Source organism: Brugia malayi (assembly GCF_000002995.4).
Source record: "Brugia malayi strain FR3 genome assembly, contig: Bm_v4_Chr4_scaffold_001, whole genome shotgun sequence".
Lineage (NCBI taxonomy): Eukaryota > Metazoa > Nematoda > Chromadorea > Rhabditida > Onchocercidae > Brugia > Brugia malayi.
Genome location: NW_025062478.1, coordinates 12,510,288 through 12,536,200, shown reverse-complemented (window position 1 = coordinate 12,536,200; position 25,913 = coordinate 12,510,288). Strand labels below are relative to the sequence as shown.

The 25,913-nt window shown below is 22.7% G+C and overlaps 4 protein-coding genes across 5 annotated transcripts; all 4 read right to left on the bottom strand.

The window, feature by feature from the left end:
- Positions 1–409: 409 nt before the first annotated feature.
- On the bottom strand, positions 410–6,968 carry Bma-mics-1 (PDZ domain; the record flags this gene model as incomplete). 2 transcript variants are annotated; one of them, XM_043082551.1, is made up of 10 exons in its annotated part: positions 410–515; positions 749–935; positions 1,372–1,521; positions 1,712–1,904; positions 4,081–4,197; positions 4,275–4,411; positions 4,675–4,750; positions 4,904–4,972; positions 5,548–5,744; positions 6,857–6,968. In XM_043082551.1, the coding sequence occupies 10 exons, from the start codon at positions 6,966–6,968 to the stop codon at positions 410–412; spliced, it is 1,344 nt and encodes a 447-aa protein (XP_042938485.1). The 2 variants fall into 2 exon arrangements, with proteins under 2 accessions (XP_042938485.1, XP_001902139.2); XM_001902104.2 differs by lacking the exon at positions 6,857–6,968 and adding an exon at positions 5,846–5,876.
- A 1,871-nt stretch (positions 6,969–8,839) lies between these two features.
- Bm17834 (Uncharacterized protein) lies at positions 8,840–11,804 on the bottom strand (the record flags this gene model as incomplete). The annotated part of the gene is made up of 8 exons (XM_043082550.1): positions 8,840–8,937; positions 9,308–9,402; positions 9,579–9,662; positions 10,193–10,313; positions 10,493–10,624; positions 10,770–10,917; positions 11,063–11,217; positions 11,663–11,804. The coding sequence occupies 8 exons, from the start codon at positions 11,802–11,804 to the stop codon at positions 8,840–8,842; spliced, it is 975 nt and encodes a 324-aa protein (XP_042938484.1).
- Positions 11,805–13,292: 1,488 nt separating this feature from the next.
- Positions 13,293–16,317, bottom strand: Bm1591 (Uncharacterized protein; the record flags this gene model as incomplete). Its single annotated transcript, XM_043082549.1, has 5 exons — positions 13,293–13,417; positions 14,133–14,378; positions 15,007–15,102; positions 15,789–15,866; positions 16,251–16,317. The coding sequence occupies 5 exons, from the start codon at positions 16,315–16,317 to the stop codon at positions 13,293–13,295; spliced, it is 612 nt and encodes a 203-aa protein (XP_042938483.1).
- Positions 16,318–22,461: 6,144 nt separating this feature from the next.
- Positions 22,462–23,116, bottom strand: Bm852 (Uncharacterized protein; the record flags this gene model as incomplete). The annotated part of the gene is made up of 2 exons (XM_043082548.1): positions 22,462–22,742; positions 23,101–23,116. The coding sequence occupies 2 exons, from the start codon at positions 23,114–23,116 to the stop codon at positions 22,462–22,464; spliced, it is 297 nt and encodes a 98-aa protein (XP_042938482.1).
- Positions 23,117–25,913: the final 2,797 nt, after the last annotated feature.

Below are 25,913 nucleotides of genomic sequence, written 5' to 3'. Positions count from 1 at the left end.
AAAAAAGCAAAGACCCGAATACGAATTCAAATAACTGAGCAAGCAGACATCAAAAACGTATATAGTTTTGCACCATCGAATTAAGTATTGTAGTTTTTTTTTTTTTTTTTTTTTTTTTTAAAATACAGATTTATAGGATTTCCGTTGCTCCAGATGTTGAAAAATGGAAGATGAAAATTCTGTCCACGTATGTTTTTTTTTTTTTTTTTTCGATTTCAACTATTAAGTCGTGATTTAACTCATGATATAAGCATAATTGTGACTGCGATTGAGCAAGATATTCACCTGACGAAATATATCTGATCTTCTCTATGCATATTAATTTGCTGACGATGAATTATGCCATATAAATGCGATTCGAAAATATGAAAAATTGTTGATTACATTATTACAAGGTAAAATAAAATGTTCACGGAGAAGATCGATGAGCAATAAATTTGTATACTACATATATGCCAGCTCCCAGTGCTGCAATACCAACCGTAACAGCTAGCACTTCGTTGAATATAGACGGGCTAAAATTATAATTTAAATAGCAATTAAAGAAAAAGAGAGACATATGTTTGAGATTACAGAAATATAAGTTGGAACCAAATTATTACTTCGTGTATATAATTTTAGAATTTCACATAGACAATTCATTTGTAATTTTACTTGTCGATTTTCACTCCTACAAACATTGCTTTTCAGACTTGCACAATGAAAAAAAGTATTTCTTTTTTTTTTATGAATTAAAAGTAATACTTACTTTGATGGATCTAGCAATCTGTACGGCCTTTTAGGTGTGACTGGAACGTCATCTATAACAGAACTTGAACGACCACACGATGTTAACGCATTTTCATCTTCATAATCATAATCATCATCATTATTACTCAGTGAAATGAGTCCATTGCTTCTTTCATCGATCGTCTTTGCTGTTTCATCATTTAATGCTGAAAATAAAAAAGAAAATGGATTAAAATTAAATATCAATTTCAAAAAAAAAAATCTAGTTAATCTTAACGTATTATCAATTTATGACTAAAAGTAAGGCTATCAACAAATATAAAGTTGTACTAAAGGTAAGCAGCTTAAAATTACATTTAAAAAAAATTACACTTAAAAAAAAGATATCGAAAATACCCAAATAGTGGTCTGCGTAACACATGGCAAGAAATGAAAATAGTTCGGTGACTCGATTTCAAAGATAAAGCATGCAACTCAGAATTTTTTTTAGAAAAAAAAAAATCTCTTAGTCATAATTTGATAACAGATGATATGTATGAAATTAAAACTTAAATGTAGGAAAATTTAAAGTAATGGAATGTAAAGCTTCATAAAATCATAAATATTTTAGAATTTACAAGTAACTCAAAAATAAGAACTTACGTGTAAGTAGTGACACCGTTGTAACTGAACCAGCGTCCAACATTTGTTTATGTTCCACTGAAATTTCATTTTGGTTTTCTGCGTCATTTTTCGTCATGTCTTTGTCATCGGGATAATTATTATCTGTTGAATTTGATGCCAAATATACCACTAAAAACAGAACAGAACATCACCAAATAGTCTTTTGTTATTTGGAACCAAAAGTGGAAAAAATCGATGAAAAAAAAAAAAAAAAATTGACTGAGGTAAACTACATAGAAAGGATTATATCATAAAAAAAAAAAACGGAAACTCAACTTCGATTTTATTCTTAAAAGTGAAGTTTGAAATGTTTAATTACCTTCGTTAAATGATGACAATGAGTTTTTCGTCTCGTCTATTCCAGCTGATTCTGGCACAATTTGCGACATGTACGTATTCATGGACTCGGACGACATAATTGAAAATTGGTTGGAAGGTAAACTCCTTTGTTCACTTTTCAACGATAACGTACTTTCGTCTGAACTTGAAACACCCGAAAGTTCTGTTGGTTTCTAAAATTAAAAAAATTAAAAAAAAAAAAAATATGACAAAAAACTTAGCAAAAATAAAATGTATAATCTACTACTTTCTTATGATTTAGAATCTTCAATAAACCATTAAACGTCGAAAACATAGCACTTCAATAGAGAGTTAGAAACAAAAATCAATAAACCAAGGGGCAGAATGCGATAAAGGTTTAAAAATCGATATTAAATTAATTGATGGCCGTAACAATTAGCTAAAAATTGGAATGAACCACTAAGAAAAAAGATTCATATTAATTAAAAGTTACAATTAAATCAAATAAAAAAGACAAGGATGAAATAAATCAGGAACAAAAAAGTACAACCATAAAAACGTTGAGACAAGGTATAAGAAATTAGCCGAAACTTTAGTAGTTTCAAATCTCAAACCTTTAGAAGACAAATTAAAATTCTTCAGCAAATCCTCAGAAAAAAATTAAAGTTTTGGAGAGAGTTTAATTGTTTTCGTAAGGATCGGATAATGATCACAATCATAAGTAAAAGATAAAATTAGATAGACTTACAAGGCCGAATAAGTTCTATTCATCCGAACTTTTCTCCTTGGTACTCTAATACTAGTTCCTGGCTTTTCTACTAAGAGTGTAAAGAAAGCTCAGATAGCTTCAAATTATATTATTTATTTCCAAGTATTAATCTAAATCTCCGATAATTTCAAGCTATTACGTCACAACATAATCAAATTAAATGATTAACAAATTTCTGATTAAATCCGATATAACTGTCTTATAAACAAATGAAAGTAATTATGAAGCATAAAAAGAGACTTAGCCTTATTTTTGAATATTCTAAGATTATTGAAAAATTGTTTTCATGAATTAATTATCTAAAATTTAATGTTCTGAACTATGGAAAACTTAGCAGTTAGCTGTCGACTGTTGAGAATCAATAGCAAACAATAACAATGATCAACAACTTTTCCTAACCTCCCTCTAACAGCTGATGTTTGATTACACAAAACAGTGCGAAGAAGAAAAATGAAAGGCAAAACGAAGTTTACGTAAATTAAGTTCCATAAAAATTTTAGGTTACTTCAAAAATATTTCAAAAAAATTAACAAATCTAAAGTTTTAAGTAATGGAAGCAGAAAATTATGTGATAGTTAAAGAATGAAAGTGAACTCCTAATTCTCCCTTCTTTGCTCTTTGAAATGAATTCGTTTGGATGACATCTTTTATTTACCAATTCTGTCAGATGATTTCCGCATTTTATAACAAATACTCATTTATTTATCATAATATTTCAAAAGGCAAACTTTTATGCCAATTGAACTGAAAAAGATGTGTAATTTTACTAGCGTACAATATGAATTTACATTATTACATTTCTACATTTCCATATTTTAATCTTCCTTTATGTATAAATGAAAATAGAATATAACAATTCTGAATTTTTAATAATAATTAAATTAATTTTTAATGCATTAAAAATCAATTGAAAAAACATAAATGGCTTCAAATATTTTGATTACAAAAAAAAGAGCTTAAAAACAATTTTGGCAATTCAACCGAAAAGTACATATATCTGCAACAAAAAAAAAAAAAAAAAAACGCTAAAACTATAATGGAAAAATAAACAGTAATTCAGAAAATCTGCACACATTTTTAGAATTAAGTCTAAATTTCACAAAAAAGAAAAAAAAAAGGGAATGGAAATACCACAGCTAAATTTCACGACGCTTTAAGAACAAAAAGAACTCAAGAAAAAGTCTTATATGTTCCCATCTTACTAATGCAAGAGGGAGTGTAAATTGATTTTAGCTATAATGATAAAATATAAAAGCTTAAGCATGGCTGTACTACAATGGAAAAATATGAGAATAAATCGATGAGAACGACAAATAATTTGAAACATTTTTGAAGCATCAATTAAGATATAATAAGGTTAAATTGCATGAAATTTAAAAAGAAATAGTTGTCAACAATTTTCTCTAATGATGGTGTCAACTTATCAATAAAACTGGTCTTTTGCAGACTCCGATCGACTATCTTTGTACCATAGAAATTTTCGTGAAAGAATTAAACGACGAAATATTGACAAATGCAGGAGAAGAAATATGATAAAAGTAGCATAGCTCAGGTTTAAGATAAATCAGGACTAGAAATTTGCAACCATAAGAAATTGTTAAGATTAGAAAAAAACTTACATTCAAAATTCGTGACTCAGCATTCTGTTCAATCATGAGCACTGCAGAATTCTTAGTATTTTGCAAAATTTTTACAGCATCATTATGTGTTTTATCAGCAAGTAGTATACCATTTACCTGCAAAATGTCATGTCGTCAATTTTAAAATCAAGAAATTAATGAGAAATTTTCTTATTGTTAAATTTAGAAATTACCGAAATGATACGATCACCGATCTTTAGTCTTTTATCACGCGCAGCTGAACCACCATTTTGAATTCTTGAAATGAATATGCCAGAATCACCCGGAATATATTCCTGATCGATACCGCCAACAATGTTGAAACCAAATTCTATGATTTCTCAAATTATCAAAGCTGTTTTTATGAAGTAAGAATAAAGAAACACTCATATCAAACCTACAAACCTATGTATTGATGCTATATATGTAAGTGGTAAATTTATATCATTCTCAATAGGACTACAATTGGCATTATAAGTTATGATAATATCAAAAGTACACCAAATAATATCAAAAGTGACAAAGATTATAATCAAATAAATTGTTAGCAATAGAAAAATAAAATAAAGACATTCAAAAGAAAGTCAAACATACCACCATTTTCTTTCTCTAATTTTATTATTATTGTCTCTTCACCATTCAATAATATACTATCACCATTTGCATCAAACTAAAACACTATAATTAAGACAAAAGCGTTGCTAACAACAGGAAATAAACAATTTTATTGTATATCACTTTTATTATACACTTTTTCTTCTTCTATTCTCTGTACCTCACCATGTATCATCATGTGAAAAGATTACAATTACTAAAAGCTTACTTTCTCCGAACGCAATTTATTAGTCAATTTCAAACCTTCCATGTAAAAATTTTCTCCGTTTCGATTGCTCTAAAAAAGAAAAACTTAATTATTTAAAAATTCCTCCAAATTTATAAAATCTCACAAAAGAAAAAATCACACATAGATGGGATATGAGTATAGTAATTGCTAGATATCTTGGATCTTTCCATTAATTACTTCAATTCATTATGAATCCTTCATTGATAATATGCAGTGTAATCTATTCACCTCGATCACAATTATAAATGAGATAGGATTAGCATAAAACTATTGTAATCTAAACAACCTACATCTCTAATTAGCCACTACCGAAGTTCGTCTATCATATTATTTGAGTAATTAACATAATTGCTAATTTCCAATATATCATATAATTTTTTTGATAATAACTTATTCCGTTTTTTCTTCATTCAATGATGAATATTTTACATAGTACATCCTAAACAATATGCAACTATGCAGTAAATAATTCAAATTAAACGATCATTCTCAATTAAGAATGATTTCTTTATCAAAACCAAACAGTTTACTAAATCATTCCGCCCAACAATTGATTAATTTTAATTAACAATAAGATTAACAATTTAAGTTTAATAAAAAAAAAGCCATCAAAATTTTAAAACCTTTCTTGATAACAGTGTTCGTTGACTGAGCAATGAGAATGCACGTTTAGGTGTTACAGCTGCTAGTGAGAAATTTGAATCAATCTCTGAATCGAATAATGTAACGTTTGATCGATTACGTCTTAATAATGGTCGTCGGAAAACACTGAATAATCGTTTACCGAAACGTTTCAGGAAACGATCGTTACGTATCAAATCTGAAATGAAAGAAAAAAGAAACAATTACATTACTGAATATGAAATATTTAAAAAAATTCAAACGAAGAAAAAAAGTAGAATAGCAATCATTTTTACTCACTTAATTGATATGATGCAGTACAATAAGACATTACATGAACAATAAGACATTGTGTAGACAATAAGAGATTATTGTTGACACATAATTTCTAGTCCAATAAAATTCCCAATACTTCAATTCGCTTATTCGACACATCCATCATTCAGACGAAAAAAAACAAAAAACATTTCCTCTGACTGTTTTCCGCTCTCTCTTCTAACTCTCTCCCTTTTCATTACATTCATGATATTTACTTTTTTTATCTGCTTCCATGGAGAAAAAAGAAGAATTTATTAGAAAATGAAAATTTCTTTCCTGCTCTCTCTCAACTTTCAGTGTAATGTTATGTTTATAGTTGTTTTTCTCTTTTCACCTCTCTCATTTCATTGTTATAAACTTTTTTTATCTCTGCTTCTTCTCCATTCATCACATTCTCCTTCTTTTTACTCTTAATTGTTTGCTTCAATAGAATGATTGTATTTTTTGATAGTCTTTTTTTCACTTCTCCTACTAATGCAATCTTAACAAATGCTATTTTTCAACATCTCTGCAATTTATTACATACTATTTTGTCATCACTAATGCATAATGCAGTATTATCTTAAATTTTTATGTTAATCTCTAAATCTCTTCTAGAATACGTTCTCTATTGCAGCATTATTTTCTTGCAATCAATCTGTTTATTAAATACTCTCAATCTTGTTTCCGATCATCCGGTCTTGTAGGGTTCACTGGTCCGGAAAATGACCGAGATTGTAAGTAATTCGAGTGGTTAACAGGAAAACAAAAATTGAATAAATAAGTTTTCACATTATTTCTAAATATATTATAAATTCCATTTCTTTATTGATAGTATCACCCCTTTTGACCTTTTATCATAAATCAAATTTGCATTTTTTGTGTATATGTCACCTAATCTTAGTATTAAATCTAACAGCAAATTTTCGATTCATTCATAGTAGCAAATATTTGTTAGTAATTTTAATATTACAAATTAAAATTTCAATTAATTAAAACGGAAAACATTCTAACTTCGCTGATCAAGGTAATCATAAAATTCTTCAGGTAATTGACTTCCAATTTGTGATCGTTGTCGTCGTTGTTGTTTTTCATTTCTATCATTTATTGAATTCAATCGTTGCATTTTTATCACTTCCAATGAATTGATTTATCACTTACTGTTATCAGTTAACTGCTGCTGATAATTTATAAAATTTTCTAAAGTAAACAAAATTTTTCAACAAATTTATCAACGTATATGAAATTGGACGAAAAATTTTTTCTTCAAAAATTTTGCAAAATTTTGGAAGAAATGCTTGAAAGAAAAAATCTTTTTCCTTTTTTTTGTGAACTTATTTCATAAAAAAAAAAAGAAAAAAAAAATTATATTTTACAAACAATTTTTTTAAAAATATTTTTTTTTTCTTTTTTTCTTTAAAAATATTTTCTTTTTTTTAATAAATATTTTATAAAAGAAAATTAAGATTACTTATAAATTGTTAATAAAGAGAATTAAAAAAAAAAAAAAAAAAAATCATAAAATTTTCGTGTAAATTTAAAAAAAAATACAATAATAAATTAAATAGACTAATGAAATATTCGAATTAAAAATACCATTTCAAATAAAACAATACACATTCATACATTACTTTAGAGAAATAACCGTAGACTTGTACTTTCGACAAAATAATAATAACAACAAATTATTTGCATACAGTCATGTTTATATTTATGCAAATTTTTGTCAAAATTAAATTTCAACATTATTTTACAATTTTTTTTTTTTTTTTTTTAGCTAATTTCATTATTTCAATTTTACCTTATGCATAACAAAAATTAATTTGCTGATTTGTTTTTTCTTTGGCCTTCAAATTGCTGCTATTGTTGTTTTATTGATAAGAATGTAGTGGATATCACTATCGATTTCAATTAATTAATTAATTAATTAATTAATATTTACCCAAACTAAAGAAATGACTTTTACAAAGTAATCAAATTTTTCTTTGATCTTTTGTTGCCTAAAATGTATTCATATAATGTTAGCCAATGTTTATTTACCATAATTGTATCATAAAATAATTTTCAATAATTTTTATTTCTACTTTTTTTCTTATGCAATATTATTTATTCAGTTGTTTTGAGCATAATTTAATAGAACATTTTGTAATGCTTAACCATAATATAATGATATGAAATAATCTTTACAACTATTTGAGACAAACTTAACTTCAGATAAACCCGGTAGATGAGTTAAAATTAGATTAGCAAGTGTAAACTAAACTTTGATTAACAAAATATTATCTTTTTTTTTTTATTCGTTCAAGCATCTTCGTACAGTTTTCTTAAAAAATATGATTATTTTTTATTGCTAGACACTTTCATATGTTATATTTATTTTATTATAATTACTCAAATTATTTACAATTCATATCAAATTTTAACAAAATGAACAGATAAATTGTTGCTTACATAAAATAATTTTCCAAATATATTCATTACTGATAAAGTTTAACATTGTTATCATTATAGCATCTAATTAATCTTTAATATTATGCAAGAAAAAAGGAGAAAACCATAATCGAAATAATGAATTTATCATCTTTTATCAGTAATCCATTCATTCTTTCTAGTAATGCAAAGAAAAAAGAGAACGAATTATGAATAAATGACAAATATAGGAAATGGAAAATCAGCAAAGATAGTGAATGAAATAATTATTTTAGAATAAATAAAGCTTTTGAAAACAAATTTAAAAAAAAAAATAAAATAAACAAAGAAAGTAAACAAACAAAATGAGAAAACGAACAAAACAAAAGAAAAAAAAAAAAAAAATAGAGACGAAAAATTGCAGCAAACGAATATTATAATCACAATTATTAATACAAAATTATTATCAAATATTTTCTAATTAAATTTTTCTTTCTTCTGTTCATCTTATGTTCACTTTAAAAAAGTTTAAATAAAATTTAATTTTTCAAGTTTTTTTTTTTTTTAAAAAAAAAAAAAAACAATTATTTAACGTTTTGTCGAATTTTTTAACCATTCATGCATTCGTATTTCTTCCAGTATAGCTCGTTTTTCAACTTTCACATTTAAAATTTTAATCAAAAGATCTGCAAAAAGAATACTTTCATTTTTATGAATAATTTTAGGTAAAAAAAGATAGATAAATTAGTTTTAATTTTTTTTTTTTTCAGATACACATTGTCATTATAAATAATTTTCAATTGCTGAAATGACAAAAAAAATTTGCATCAATTATTTTCACTTTTTTTCCTACAGAGATTTGAATTAAAAAAAAAAAAACTACTGGCACTTTTTTTTTCTTTTTTTTTTTTCTTTTTTTTTTGAATTAGTTCTTGTAAATCAGAACTAAATAAATTTGATTTTCATAATTCGAATAGCTTAAATTTAAAATTAAAATTCGCAATAAATATTAATTCTAAATAATTGCATCTATTCAAAGTTTATCAATTAATTCACCTGAAACACATCCATAGCATTCCGGAATTGTTAACAGCAATCTTTTATCATTATCCTGCATCCTTGACCATTTCCGGTAAACAACATCTTTTTTACTGCAAAATAACCAATTTTTTTTCTTAAAAATTATTTTAGTTGCAAAAAAAAAAAAAAGAAATTTTTTTGTTTTTGCAATTAACAAATCGATGAATTATGCTGTTTTTTCACACTTAAATAATATTAAATTAGTTGAAAACAAAAATAAACAAAAACAAAAACAAAAAGGATTTACCCATTTGCAATACTCCATGGAAGACATCCTTGCAACAAAAAATATAAAAAGATACCGCATGCCCAAATATCTGCACAATTTGGCCTGCATAATAATAAAGTTAAAATAATTTATTTGCATAACAATAGGTGGATAATAGTAAATATAAAAATCAGAAGTTAGAAATTAATGTTTTCATGAAATTGAAGCTCAATTTATTAACTTAAAAAAAAAAAATTAAAACTTAATATACATATATATATATATATATATATATATATATTTATTTATCATATCAAAATTTAATAAAAAAAAATTTTTTTTCATATCTTATAACTTAACTTATTATCAGAAGAATTTTTGTTTCTTCTCAGGATGAAAAGTTTTTCGAAATTCATAAAAGCCTTTGAAATTTTAAACTCTCTTATCTATTCTTTAAAGTCTGTCATTTCAAACACTACTAAAGTCTAAAAGTTTTGAAATTTTAACTGTATTAAATGATCTTCATATTTACTAAGTGTATTTGAAATTTTAAAAATAATTAAAAGTTTCCATTCTTGTTTTTTTTTTTTCGTTTAAATAATTCATTAAATTAGAATTGCTTTAATTTATTTACATCAATTAATAGAACATACCGATATCGTTTCATGAATGTTTCCGGTGCAGCATATGATGCAGTGAAATATACCGGATATGGTATATCAAGATTAGGTATAAAATATCTTGCTTCATCGAAATCTGTTAGTTTTACAATTCCTACAAAATTAATTAATTGCAATAAAAATTTGAACAAAAATATTGAAAAATATATTAAAACATCATTTTCAATATTTAATTACAAACAATTTAAAATGGATATAATATTATTTTAACTTTTTTTTTTTTCAAAAAGCTTATAAGTTATACCTTTAGGCTTTCTTAATTTTAAATTATACCACTTTTTGTAATAAGACAATTCTCAGGTTTGATATCCATATGTGCAATTTTTAAACTATGAATATGTTCCACTGCGCTTAATAAATCATTAAAAAATGATTGCGCTTTTTCAACTTCCAACAATCGATTTTCTATAATTTGAAATAAATTTGCATCACTTACACGTTAAAATCATACTTGAAATATCAAAGTCACATTAAAAAAAAAAATTTTTTTTAAATTATCAATTAAACTTTATTAAATTAAAAAATCTGAATATTATAGCAATAGTCTTACGTTTTGTGTAATTTTCATTTATATAATTAAAAAGACATCCACCATCGACATATTCCATAAATTGCTCCCAGCACAGACCTACCTGGCGAAAACCAATTAATGAGGCAATATTTAGGTGCTTACCGATAAGTTCCATCATTTCTAAATCCTAAATAATTTCTGACTTTTTATTTTAAACATTATTTTACATATTTATTCAAATTATTCGCTTAATTAGATCTTAATCAAATTAAATTGTTAATTAGGAAAATGAAGACCTTTTGCTACTGAACCATTATCAAATATTAAATTACCAATTCCACTTGCAATTGCATAATATTAGCAATTTCTTCTTGAGCTTTCTCATCATTCTCATAAACTTCGGAACTTCGATCTTGTTTACGATTTCTCCGAATTGCAAATATTTCACCGTCATTACTTGTTGCAATGTATGTTTTAAAATTAGTTCCTGTAGAAAATGAACAAATGAACAAAAAAAAAAAAAAAAATAAACGTACAGAAAGATATTAATTTGCATAATCATAGATTTTCAATGGATTATTCGCATCAAATAAACTAATCTCTTAAATTGCTAATTTCATTAAATTTAAATTAAATTTAAATTAAACAATGTTATCATTTCCTTATAAAATATTACTTTCATTTCTTTTTTCACATATTTTATATGTATTATTGTTTATACTATAGATTGGACATATAAACTGCAAATTGGATGTATAAATTGCTGCGAAGTTGCACAAATAACTTATACTGTAGATCGAGCATACTGTAATTCTGTAGGTTCGGTATATACTGTAAGTTATACGGTACGATTAGATTACTATGGATTAGTTGTAGAAAAATAAAAAATTATCGTTGTTTTTTAAGATCAAAAATATTGAAATATAATTTACCTTCACCGATTGCTTTCTCAAATATCCATTGTTTTCCACGCAGTGACACAGGCATACGACTTTCATCAATGTTAATTCCTTTGAAATTTAAGTGACACTCGGTACTATCACAATTTATATTACTTTCAGAGGCAATAAACATTTCAGAATAAGAAACACTTCTTTTTTCATTAAACATTTCTGAATAAGGCATATTTCTTATTTAATTTAGTGCCAAGTCTTAAATTTTTTTCTATAGCATCCATTTGTATCTAAAATCATTTTTTTTTTCTTTTTTTTTTTTTTTTTTTTTTGGAAACAAGAAAAGGATAAAAGTTTGACAATTTTATGAAACATAAATTTGTATAACACACTTGAAAAAAACAAAACAAAACAACAACAAAACATTTTTGATAAAACTGAGACTAATTTTTCTTTTTAATTGATAAATTAACAATTAATTGATTGATTAATTGCTTATTCGATAAAAGTTATCAATATTGCATCATTCTACCAAACCTTTGCCGTAGTAAAATCACTAACTATTATTATTAAAATTGCTTAGAACAATCAGTAAATATGTAAAAAAAAAAAAAAGTTTAGAATAAAATGTTTCAACTTATTGTAGCATTACTATGCTAATTTACCACGTACGTGGCGATTTTTTACTGTTTGAGAGTATTCCGTAAGATAAAAATAAATTTGTTTGGCTCTACGAAAATTTTTCATAAACGCTCCACTAAAAAAAAAGCAAACAAATAAACATACATAAATACTTTAATTAATATCTCTAAAATCATAATAAACAAACAATGAATCACTGATAAGAAGAAAAATCCGATTATAACAAATACCAGAAATAACCAAAGTTCTTATGTAATAAACAAAGAAAAGAAACAAACAAACAATAACTAATGTTGACAAAATAATCAAACATAAATAGCCATCCATTATCTCATTACATTCTTTTGTCGGTCACATTCATTTCCTTTTGTATTGACCATTACTTTCGCATGTACACATATTACATCTCCAAGGGTCAATTTCATAAGGTCATGCAAAAACAAAAGGTTATCTTTCTCCTTTATTATTCAAAAATGTAAACATATTGGTTATCATTCTAATAATTCTGTATATACATGTAATTAAATTATTATTATTATTATTACTATCATTATTGTCATTTATTATTATTGTTATTACTGTCATTATTGTTATTTATTATTATTAAGGCTAATTTAATATTATAAAACATGCTGAAATTATTTCTTATAGAATATTTTAAACACATTACCTGCCAAGATAAATCTTTTAAATTTATCTCTGTCTTAATTTAGAACTTAGAATTTTTTTTTTATTGATTTAAAAATCTTCGGACTTGTTCATACTATGATTTGAGACATTTAAATTGAATTTTGTTTCAATATGAATTCTGTTTTAATTCAATAGCATTCTGATTTGTTTATTGTATATCAATCTTACATCTATCATTTCTTTCAGTCCTTCCTTATCTTATAATATGTATGGAATGCAACACATACAGTAAAATAATTTTATTTTATCATAAAATCAATATAATATATTAATGTATTGAATATTTTACTTATAAAATAATAAATGAATAATTTCTCGATAATTTTATTACAATTATTTAACAGTATCTGCAAGTTTTTGGACATTGACTCTTCATAAGTTCACGATATAAGCCATTTTGGCATAAATATGCAACAGAGGCGCAATTTGAAGTACCATCTGCTCCAGTTCGATCAAAACAAGCTAAAAATTACTTCAGTTATTTATTTAAATAAATTTAATTTCTATCAAGTAATCAATAATTTAAGATTAAAACAAATATGATTATAATAAAATATTAATAGCAACAACAAATATGTTTTAATTATTATTTGATCTTTCTTTTTCTCTTATTTAATTAATTTCGTGATTAACTTTTGCCATTTAATTTTTCAATCATTCCCATTCAGTATTTTCTTGTAGTTAATATTTTTCCATTTAACATTTCAATTGATTTCTTTTAAATTTTATTAGCAAATTATTTCCGTCAAAAATAAATGCTAAATTTTCTATAGAATTACATTATTTTACAATTTGATAAATACTATTTATTCTTTTGTATTTTTTCTATATTATCATCCTTTACTATTTTTATGATAAATGATAAGCATGAAAGTACCTTGATTTGCTGATGCTGGGTTAGAATTGCTACCCGTACAATGGGTTTTATGATAAATGATAAGCATGAAAGTGCCTTGATTTGCTGATGCTGGGTTAGAATTGCTACCCGTACAATGGGTTTTATGATAAATGATAAGCATGAAAGTACCTTGATTTGCTGATGCTGGGTTAGAATTGCTACCCGTACAATGGGTTTTATGATAAATGATAAGCATGAAAGTACCTTGATTTGCTGATGCTGGGTTAGAATTGCTACCCGTACAATGGGTTTTATGATAAATGATAAGCATGAAAGTACCTTGATTTGCTGATGTTGGGTTAGAATTGCTACCCGTACAACGATTACACGTAAATGGGCATTGTTGTGTCATTAAGTTGTAATATAAGGGATTGTCGCATAAATATTTCAATCTTGGGCAATCACTGGGTCGACCTGCTGCATTACGATCTATACATGCGATTGTTGTTGTTGTTGTGGCTGTTGTTGTGGCTGTTGTTGTGGCTGTTGTTGTTGTTGTTGTTGTGGCTGTTGTTGTTGTTACTGCTAAAGTGTTGTTATTTTTGTTTGATTAACAATAAATTTAATGAATGCCTAATTTTTGAATTTCAACAAAAATAAAAATTTTTAATAATTAGTAATATATATTCTACAAAAAAGTTCAACATTGTTTACTCAAAATAAAAGTAGCAATTGCTTCAAAATGCCTAAAATGTTTTCTATTTTAAATTTAAATTTTCAAAATATCTATTTTATCATTTCAAATGGAAAATATGTGATCTACAAAGATATTCATTTAGCAATAAAACATTTCAAAAAACAAAATTGAAGACAAGAAAAAAAAAAGTGAATTGTGGATGAAAAAGAATAAAAAAAAAGGAAACAAAAACAAAAACAACATAATATTAATTTGATGTTTGTTAGCGAACTAACAATTAAAACTATCAATAATTTTTCAGCATTTGTAAAATTTGAAAGTTTCAAAAAATAAAAAAAAAAAATTTTAAATAAAAATTTAGGCTTTATACGTATAAAAAAAAAAAAAAAAATTTATGAAAAAGTATGAATTAATCAATTAGCATTTGTTATTTCAATTTTAACTTTGTTTACTTTCGATGAAAATAGCATTTTTTGTAAACAAAATTTTATTTTTTAATAAAATAAATTGATTTACTTCCAGTTGTAGTGGCCGAAGGTATAGGTGCATTAATATTTAAGCATGTGACATTTACACATATGAATGCAGCATCACAAGCTCCGTTAGAGCAAGCTAAAAAGTTGAAAGAAATAAATTAAAATTTTTTGCAATTTTCTGAAAATATTATCAAACTTTTGAATTGTCATTTCTTATCAGTCTAAATTGTCACTTAAAAATTCACAATCTATTGGGCAAATCTTCATGGAATGCCAGGAATGATTAGTTAAATGATCAGTTTCTGATAAACCATTTCATGGATTGAAATTATAATTTCAAAAATTAAAATTACTATTTCAAAGATTTGACTTATTGTTGTAAAGATTTAGATTATAAATGAAAGTTTGAATTTACTGCAATTAATATTTAATAACTAATCAAAACTTTCTAAAACTCATACTCCAAAAATCTTTTTTAAGAATAATTAATTAAGCAATTAATTTTGATGAATGAATCGTTTCATCCAAAACTCCTTTTTTTTTTTTTTAAATCAACAGTTGACAAAAAATCAATTTTTGAGTAATACTTCTATTCCAACTTATTTAAATCGCTTATATTTACGGTAGAAAAAATTTTATTATTCTATTGTTCCATACTACATTAATGTATTGTTTATTTATTTAAATAATATAATTAAGTATTATTCCTTTTTAATTATAAAATGGAGTAATTAGAAATGGACAATATTTTTTATTTGTAATTTAATTTCTCTATTTACAGTATTAGTTTTAATTTTTTCTTCTATATTACTATAAATATACCGCCTCCTGATGGATAGCACACATTTAGAAAACATACTGTACCAGCTGGACATCCCTTTGATGTTCCATTTATGCAATCTAAATTTAATTTTTAATTTTTTTTTTTTCTTTTAATTTTGACAACAACAAAAAAGTTTTACAATAAAATATAATAAAACTAAGAAATGTTATATATTTATAAATTGCACTATGCATTTAATACTATTATGCATTCAAAAGTTAGTAATATCTCTAAAAATATATTATCTCATAGATATTTTTAAAAGAGATAATTAAAAAAAAAGGAAGAAAACTTCTTCAAAAAGGAGTAATGATTATTTGATAAAAAGTAATTTTATTTCTTGAGAATGAAAATTTAATAAATTTAAAATTTACTATTTAACATTTTGAATTGTTCTTTTACAATTAATTATTTTATTATTAAAAAAAAAAGAAAAGAAAGAAAAGAAATATTTAGCTAACCAGATGTTATATAATCCAAAAAAGCGAGAGTGATAATAATAATTACAATTTTATGAGCTATCGACATGATTACTTGATCACGATTGGATCAAATAAATGATCGATTTGAAATTTTCAAAATAACTGATCGAAGTGTGAAATAATTTAGTATTTAAAAACTTTTCCTAAATGTTGTTAAATTCAAAAAGAAAAAAAAAATGAATTCAAGCTGAATAAGCATTACACTTAGCTAAATTTCCGTTTCTATTTTTCAGTTTATTTTTTAAAAAAAAAAAAAAAAAACAAAATACAACTGCAAAATTTATTTCTTATGCTTTAACTGTTTAAATAAAAATTTTTTTGCTACTATTTCTAACATTTATTAATAGATAATATTAAATGATTAATGCAAAAATTAATTATTTTATATTATTATTATTGCATTGCTGCACTTATGTAATTTAAATAGAATTAAAAAAAAGAAATTTTAATAATTGGAATTTAAAATTACTATTATAGTAAATTATTGTATCGTTAAATTTGTATAATAAAATTGAAATCGATTATTGTAATTTTTGAAAAAAAAAAAAAAAAAAACTTTCGATTAATTTTACAAAAGTCTAATATTATTACTATCATTAAGTGAATTTGTTTATATTAAAAATAAAATTAATATTGCAGTTTATTTTTTTAATTTGCTAATACTTTTATGGTTTTCTCGAATGAGTTAAAATTCATTCTCGAATGAGTTAAAATTCATTCTCGAATGAGTTAAATTATATTGAAAATTTATTATTTCGTAACATATAATTAATTAATAATTACTCCAATCTTTCATTACATTTTACAATTTGTTAGAATCATTTGAATTTTTGAGCTTTTTTTTTTTTTATTAAGTAAGTATTATTTGATGTCAACAAGTAAAATTTTTAATTTGACTTTAATTATTTTAAACAAAAAAAAAAAACAACTTATTTTAAGTGAAATTATTTAGCAATTTACTTGAAAAAAAAATTAAATCTTAAGAAATTTCAAGTGTTAAAGTTAAATTTTCACCTTCAATTTAAGTATTACTTACTTTCCATTTACTTACTATGCATTACTAGGTTATATATTTATATTAGTAAGTTGCATATTTTAATTTACTTAAAGAAATATTAATAAAATAATCTTTTTCCGAAATACCGAATGAAAGTTTTGTATTTTAAATCAGGTCTATTTCTTTTTTTTTTTTTTAAATATTTGAATTTCTTCAATAACTAATAGCATCGATTTAAATTAATAATCTACTAATAGCTACTAAATTACTTAACTTTTTTTTTTTTTTTTTAAATCTAATAACAAAATATACTGTCTATAATAATAATTAAATTAATATTTCATTTAGTTTTATATTATTTCAATTTGAAATAATTGTCGCAAAATTTTGAAAGTATTGTAAGATTTGAAAAAGCTAAACAGAAGTATTACTAATAATTTTTAAATTTTAATCAAATTTAACAAAATTCAGTCAAAATAGAATTTTTAATTAATTTTTTTAATACTTCAAATTTCTTCTTCAAAAAAAAAAAAAAGAAAAGTCAAAAATTTCAAATTTGAAAGAAGCAATATTTACAATTTTGATAAAAAATATTTTGACAAATCTCAAATTATTGTAAAATTTTTTTTTTTTGTTAATTATAACAAATTATATTAAATCTTTTCTTAAAAATCATTTTTATTTTAATTATTATTGTAATTAATTTTTTTATTGAATTTAATTTTTTTTTTTTTTTTTTGTTTTGTTTTTCTTTCTTTTTTATATTCGATATTATATTACATTTAACAAATTATATTATATTTTAATAAAACTAAATAATCCATCTAAAATTATTAGCTGTGCTAATATTAGACTGACTGAAACAACAATGAGTTATCGTTTTCGTTGTTTCATTATGAACATAACTGTTTGGTGACAAAACAGTTGACACATCTGTTGACATTTTACATCTCATCGTTATTATTTAGTTAAGAGACATAAACTGTAATAACTGAGAGAGAGAGAGAGAGAAAAAAAAAAAAGATAAAATAAAAAGAAAAAGAAATTTTGTAAAAAAAAAGTAATTAAATTATTTTAGTATTAGTAATACATTCATATTTTATTTGATTTTAATTATATTTAATTATATTTTAAATTACATTTAATTATATTAAAATGTATTTTCAAATTAAAAAATGAAAAAAAAATGCTCATAATAAGTTATTATTAAATTTACTTTTTGTATATTATATTAATATTTAATTTAAAAACAAAAAAAAAAAATTGTTTTAGAAATTTAAAAAAAAATTTATTTAAAAAATGAAAATTATAGATAATAATGAGTGTTATATAATGTTTTGATGTATATTAATTATACTTATAAATACTAACAATTTTCTTTCTTTTTTTTTTCATATTAAAATTAAATATAATTTAAAATGATTATTTATAGTTATAATTAATTTATTTTGATGGAATCTGATAAAATTATTTTTAAGTTTTTAAAATGTAATAATTAGTCTTTTTGTAATTTTAAAAATGCAAAACAAATTGCCTTTAAATTTGCGTTTTTTTTTTTAATTTTTTCAAAAAGTTTTCTGAAAAAAAATTTCGTAGCAAAAAAAGAAAAGTTATATTGACATTTTATTATTAAATTTCAAATTATCAAAATTTGATTTTATATTAATAGCGAAGTTTTTTTTTTTCTTTTGCTAATATTATCAATAAATGATAATAAATTATCAAATTAAAATAAAAAATGTAAATTCGTTGTAATATAATAAAGCTTAAGAATTTTATTTTTACAAATTTAATTTATTTTATCAAAATTTGAAGAGAAGAAAAATTACCTTTCCCATTTTGATTTTTAATTAGTTTGTTAATCAATTTATGCAGCAATAAAATATAAATTAAACTTATGATTATCAAACCTTTTATTTTAGAAATTACACTTAATCTATAATTATTTCAAAAAAAAAAAAAAAATCAAATTGTTTTTTTGAGATACAATTTAAAACTTTTTAATTAACATTTATTAGTGTTAAAATGAATGCAATTAATTTTAAGGTCAATTGAGCATTACTATATTTAATAATTTCATATCTTTAAAATATGAAAAAAAAAATTTTTTTTTTTTTAATTTTCTTTTTATCTTTTAAAATTTAATGTTTATTGTCGTAAAAGTGAAGCGCAAAAGTAAATTTAAGAATAAATGAATTGATGCTAAATGATTGACAAATGAATTTTAATTTCATTTTTCATTCGTATCATTTTGCAAATGGCTGAATAAATACTTTCATCAAATTATACTATTTTGTTTTTTTTTTTTTTTTTTCTTTTTAAATTTAAAAATAAATATATTTGATTAATCGATTTTCATTTTTAATTTTCGATTCATATCACTGATAAGTGGAAAATGTTTCAGTGTAATTCAAATGATTTAAATTGATAAATTATCCATCAGATTTTAAACAGTTATTATTATTATTACTTTAATTTTATAGTTAAATGAATTTGTCCATGAATTTATTAATTATAATTATTATAATAATCTCATAAAAATGCTTTCAAATTTTCATCAAAAAAAAATTAGCATAAGAAATTTTTTAAATTACATTTTATTATACTTATATTTAAATATTGCATTTTTTTCCATTTCTTTTTTTTCGTTAAATTTGATTCTTATAGAATTTATTTACTATAAATTTGAAAAAATTAGATTTAATTTTTTTTTTCTTCGATCTTTTGCACAAAAATATGTTTGTCAAATAAATTTTTGCATATTCAATTAATTCTTATTCAATTAATTGATTAAACATTGCCAAATAAATAAAATTATTTGGTGAATTACTAATGTTAAGAAAATAGATTAGTATTTGATTAAAATTTAATTCATTAAAGCAATTTGAAAATTTGAATAATTTTCATTTCATTTCTTTTTCATATCATTTCATTTCAGCATTATTATTATTATTAATATTATTATTATTATCATTCTCGACTTATCATTGAAATATCAATGATAACATTGATATCATTGTTTCATGAGAATTTGATAGTTGATTGAGCAACTGTTCATCAAAATTTCATTCAGATAATTCGTCAGTTATCAAAGAATTTAATATCATCGAACTATTCACTGTTTAAATTTATTATTATTAATTTATGATTTAATAAAAGTAATAAATGTTGGCAAAAATTTTTCTTTTTCTTTTTAAATGTGTTTATTTTAAAAAATTTTTATCAATTGTTTGTATTTTTTTTTTTTTTTTTTTTCAAAATATTTTATTTTCGTGAAAGGAAAAAAAAAAGAAAAAAAATTTATTTAGAAATTATAATACTTAGAAATTTGAAATAATTTTTACAACATATCATTCACTAAAAATCATTTTTTCAAATTTGATTAATAAATTATTGAATTTACTTTTGTAAATTTGTGAATTTTACTTTTAATTATCAATTGCTTCTGTAAGTTGCAAATATGCTAAATTCTATCAGTGTATTTTTATATTTTTGAAAATATTTTTGTCTGTATAATATAAATTGAAAAAGTTTTGAGAAAAGAAAAATAGTGAAACTGCAAAAAAAAAGAAAAAGAAAGTATAATAAAAGATTTGGAAATGAGTAAAATAATTAATTAACTTCCATTTTCTCACTCTCAGATTTGTTTATTTATATTAATATTAATTAATACTATACTTATATTTAATATTATATTTGCTATTTCTATTTTTTTTTAATTATTTTTATTAAACAACAATTAGAATTGAAAAGGATTGATGGAATTATTTTTTATTTATTTAATTTTTATTTATCTAACTTTTATTGTTTTTTTTTTATTTATTGTTTAACTTTTGTTTATTTACTATCATTGAATTAGCTAATAAACAATGCAAACAAAAAGTTTGTTGTTTTTTGTTGGCTTGAAATAATTAATGCTAATAATAATTGGAATGAAATGAAAGTGAAAACAAAAAAAAATTGAGAAATGAAAAGAAAAACAGAAAATTTGTTTATTGACAATTTGAAATTTAAATTGGCACTGCTTGTCATATGGAATTTTTCCACAGAAAAAAAGCTAATAGTATTATGAAAAAAAAAAAGAAAAAGGTTAGGTGTGATGGTTTAGATATAATTTTAGGATGTAAATTCTTCCTTTACCTTAATTTCTGTTAAATTTTTTACATATTCTATTGCTATTGCTTGCAGCAGATTATTTTAAATTTATTAATTCCAATACAAATTCATTATTTATTAATTATTATTCATTCTTTATCTTTATTAATCCAATTTGCATAATTATAATTACGGATAAGAAATAAAAACTGGAATATTTTATCAATTAATAATTGAATTATATTGGAATAATTTTTTTGTATGAGTTGCATTCTTTTTCTTTTTGTGCATTTCTCGTTAAAAATTAATTTTAATTAAAAATTAATTCTAATTAAAAATTAAATTGTAATGGAAAAGTCAAATAGAAGTTTCAAATAACTAAGCAATAATTGAACAATAAGTGATAATTATTAATTCAATATATATATATATATATATATATTTTGTTGCCGCTGCTGATTTATCTGAAAAACGATTTAAAATTTAATTAATGCAAAAAAAAAAAAAAAAAAAAAAAATTTACGAGCAATTATGATAAAAGTGTAAATTTAAAATTAACAAAATTTTTTATTGGATATTGTAAAGTGGAAAAAGTGAAAAGTTTTTTCACTTTTTTAGATTAATCATTATTAACAATAATTTATGCAACAAATTATTCAAAATATCATTAACTATTAATGAATCTCATCCTTTCTTTGTTTGCTTCTCTCTCCCTCTCTCTCTCTCTCTCTCTCTGTCCGTCCCTCTTTAATTTCCATTACAAATTTTTCATCGATTAAAATGGATAAAGAATTACTGCAACAATAAAACAATTAAACAACAAAATGTCACCATTAAAGCCAACAATAACACTCATTAATTGCTATTTTAACAATCAAATACTGAAAATTTTGATATTTAAAATTGTTTATTTTCAATAATAATAAATAATAGCAATAAACCAAAACGAAAAAGAATTTTGTTTTTTAATTTTTTCCTTTCAAATAAATGAAAAAAAAAAAAATTCACTTTCATATTTTTTTTTAGTTCAACAAAAAAAAAACAACTTATTATTTAAATATTTAAAAAATATTCAAATATTCACTAAATTGTTTAATATTAATTTCCAACAACAACAACAACAACAACAACAACAACAACAACAACAACAACAACAACAATAACAACAACAACAATAGCAACAACAGTAGCAATAACAACAACAATAGCAACAACAGTAACAATAACAACAACAATAGCAACAACAGTAACAATAACAACAACAATAGCAACAACAGTAGCAATAACAACAACAATAGCAACAACAGTAACAATAACAACAACAATAGCAACAACAGTAACAATAACAACAACAACAATAACAGCAATCTTATTTCTTCCTATGAAACAAAAAATTAACTTTTAACTTTTCTTTAAATTCAACAAAAGAAAAAAAAACAAACAAATAAGCAAATATTAGGAAACTTTAATGGAAGCAAATCGTTTTGCTATGACAAAGAAAAAAAATGAAAAAAGGAACAAAAAAAAAAAAAAAGGCTTAAGGCATTGGAATTTTAAATCAACTGGGATTGGAATATATTTGTCACATTGACAGATGATCAGCTATTATTTTCATTCTCCTCTCTCTCCCCCTCTCTCTCTCTCTCTCTCTCTCTCTGTCCCTCTGTCTCTCTCTCTCTTGCAAATGATAGAATGATGAAGAGATGATCAAAAAAGGTTTTATTTTCTAGAAAGTACCCACCCAAGCACTCATCCACCTACCCATAAGAACTAAATTATTCATTTCTTCATCTTTTCATTTTTTTTTTTTTTTTTCTTTGTCTTTTCATTTAGACTTTTTCATATATGCAAATTATGCAACAATTTGAATTCAAATATATTTTTCATTTCAAAATAAGAAAAAAAAAAGTGTAATAAAAAGAAAATGGAAACAAAAAAAAAAAAAAAAAAAAAAAGTGAATGAATGAATGAGTGAATTAATTAGTTAATTAACTAATTAACCAATTAATTAATTAATTAATTAACTTATCATTTGAATGCTATAATATTTGTTTTAATGAAATGAATTTTAATTATTTCATTTTAGACATATTATCATATTTCATAGTGCACTGAAATGTTATTCTTTTTGAAAAGAAAAAAAAAAAAAAAAGTGGAAAATATTTTGGTATGAAATTATAATGAAAAGAATAACGCAGAAATAAAAATAATTTCCTTTTCATTTTATAATCATAAACAAAAAAAAAAAATTTTTAATGAAACTAACTGAGTTTTAAATTTAAACTTCCTAATGACATTTCGATATGTTTGTAATTTAATTCAGTTCATATTAAATTCAAACTAAAATGCATCAGTTGATCATATTATAAATTGTTAATAACTTTTTGAAAATATTTTTTAATTTAAATTATTATTATTATTATTATGCAATTTTAAATATATCAAAATTACTTTAGTAAAAAGAAAACAGTTAAAATCAAATGTGCTACAATTAATACTCATATAAGCTAATAAATAAAGACTAGTTTAGCTTTTCGCTATAATATTTTAGCATTCATCAAAAAAAAAAAAAAAAAAAACAAACAAACAAACAAATAAATAAATAAATAAAAATAAAAATAAAATCTCATCCCAACCCACCACATCACATCATTTATCAATTTTTCATTTACATTTCTGAACAAACTACTCCTTCTTTCTCTTTAGCTTTAATTATTTATTGTTTGTCTAATTTCTTTTCAAAAATTATTTAGAAAATTACATAATTTATTGCAATATTTGTTCAATAAATATAATCATCGAATCAGTATTGGTTGATAATTAGTGCAAATAAGCAAATAAGCAAATAAGCCAGAACTTTCTTCACACCTACGATTAACTTTACTGTAGAGATAAGACTTTTTGTCTCCTAACTTTACTTTAACTTTTATTCTAAATACCCTTTTTAAACCAGCAGTGCTACCCCTTGAATGTGCCCCGCGATTTATCAGAGAGAAATTAGCTCTTATTTATGATAATAAAAAATAATTCTAATTAATTAACATAGCTATGCTTCAATATTGCATAAAACTAACAGTTATTTATAAAAAAAAAAAAGAAAGAAAAAGAGTAAAATCTATTTATCATTTAATAAGCTATCGTCTCGCTGAGTTAAAATGGATGCAAAAATTTGATAAACTATTTAATAACAAAGTAGTAGAAGAGCATATTGCTATATATATGTAAGTATATCGTATAATTTTTATTATATTAAGTAAGTATGTTGTACAATCATTTATAAAGTAAGTATAAATGTAACTTATTTTTGTAAAGTATGTATATCTGTAACTTATTTTTGTAAAGTATGTATATCTGTAACTTATTTTTGTAAAGTATGTATATCTGTAACTTATTTTTTATAAAGTAAGTAGATAATGTAATTTATTTTGTAAATTGAAATTCCTTAAAGCAAATTATTTGATTAGCAAGAAAAAAAAAATAAAAAAAAAAAAAGCATTTGGTCAGTTTGAATACTTTTCCTTTTCCTTTTACTAACTCTCATCCATCGATTAGTTGATCAACCAACTAATCGATCAATCGATCAATCAATGGGTTAATCTATATTTATCTACTGATCTATTTATTATCATCTTTTTATGCACATTTGTTTTTAAATTAGTCCAAATGTTGTTATTATTTAGTTTTTTTTTTTTTTTCTGCACACATAAAGGAAATGAAAATTTGCTTCCATTCCTTTTTTAATAATCAATTTTTCATTATTTTAATTAATTATTTAATTAATCAATTAATCAATCTATGAAATGATCAAATCATCAATCAATCAATTAAGCAATTAAATTATTGTATTTTTATTTTTATTAAACTTAACAATATATTTCATTACTATTTGATGCATTAATATTATCTTACTAATAAATAATATTTAATACAACAATTAATTTATTAAATCTTAGCAAATAAAAGAAAAGTAAATTTCTCGAATTTTAAAAGCAAAAATTTTAATTTAAAAAATTAATCATTTACACCATCTTTTCTTATCAGTTCAAATTAAGAAATGATAAGGTTACAAAAATATTACCTATCCGTGAATGAAATATTTGCCATACGTGAAAATTGCACGTCAATTATTACGTCTACGCTTTTTTTCACGTTTATATTCACTTCATAATAAATGTTTTGTTATATTTATAATTTTCACCTTTCTCTCATATTCTGCTCCTTCCTCATTTTTTCCTCTAAAATAATATTATGTCTAATTTTTCGTCCCTTTTTGCCACTACGAAAAATATTTCAAAAAAAAAAAAAAAAGAAAAAAAAGAAAAATACCACAAATTTCATTTATGTGCGCAATTGTCAGCTTTTATAGCATTTTTCCATTTATTTTTCTTATTATTCCAAAGCAAATATAAATCTGTGATACAAAAAAAAAAAAAAAAAAAAAACTTTAATTATCAAAAATAAAAACAAACAAAAATCAAAGAGAACTGATCGTATTATTATTTTGTAATTTATTTTTAATATGCTATTGTATTTATTGAATGATTTTAATT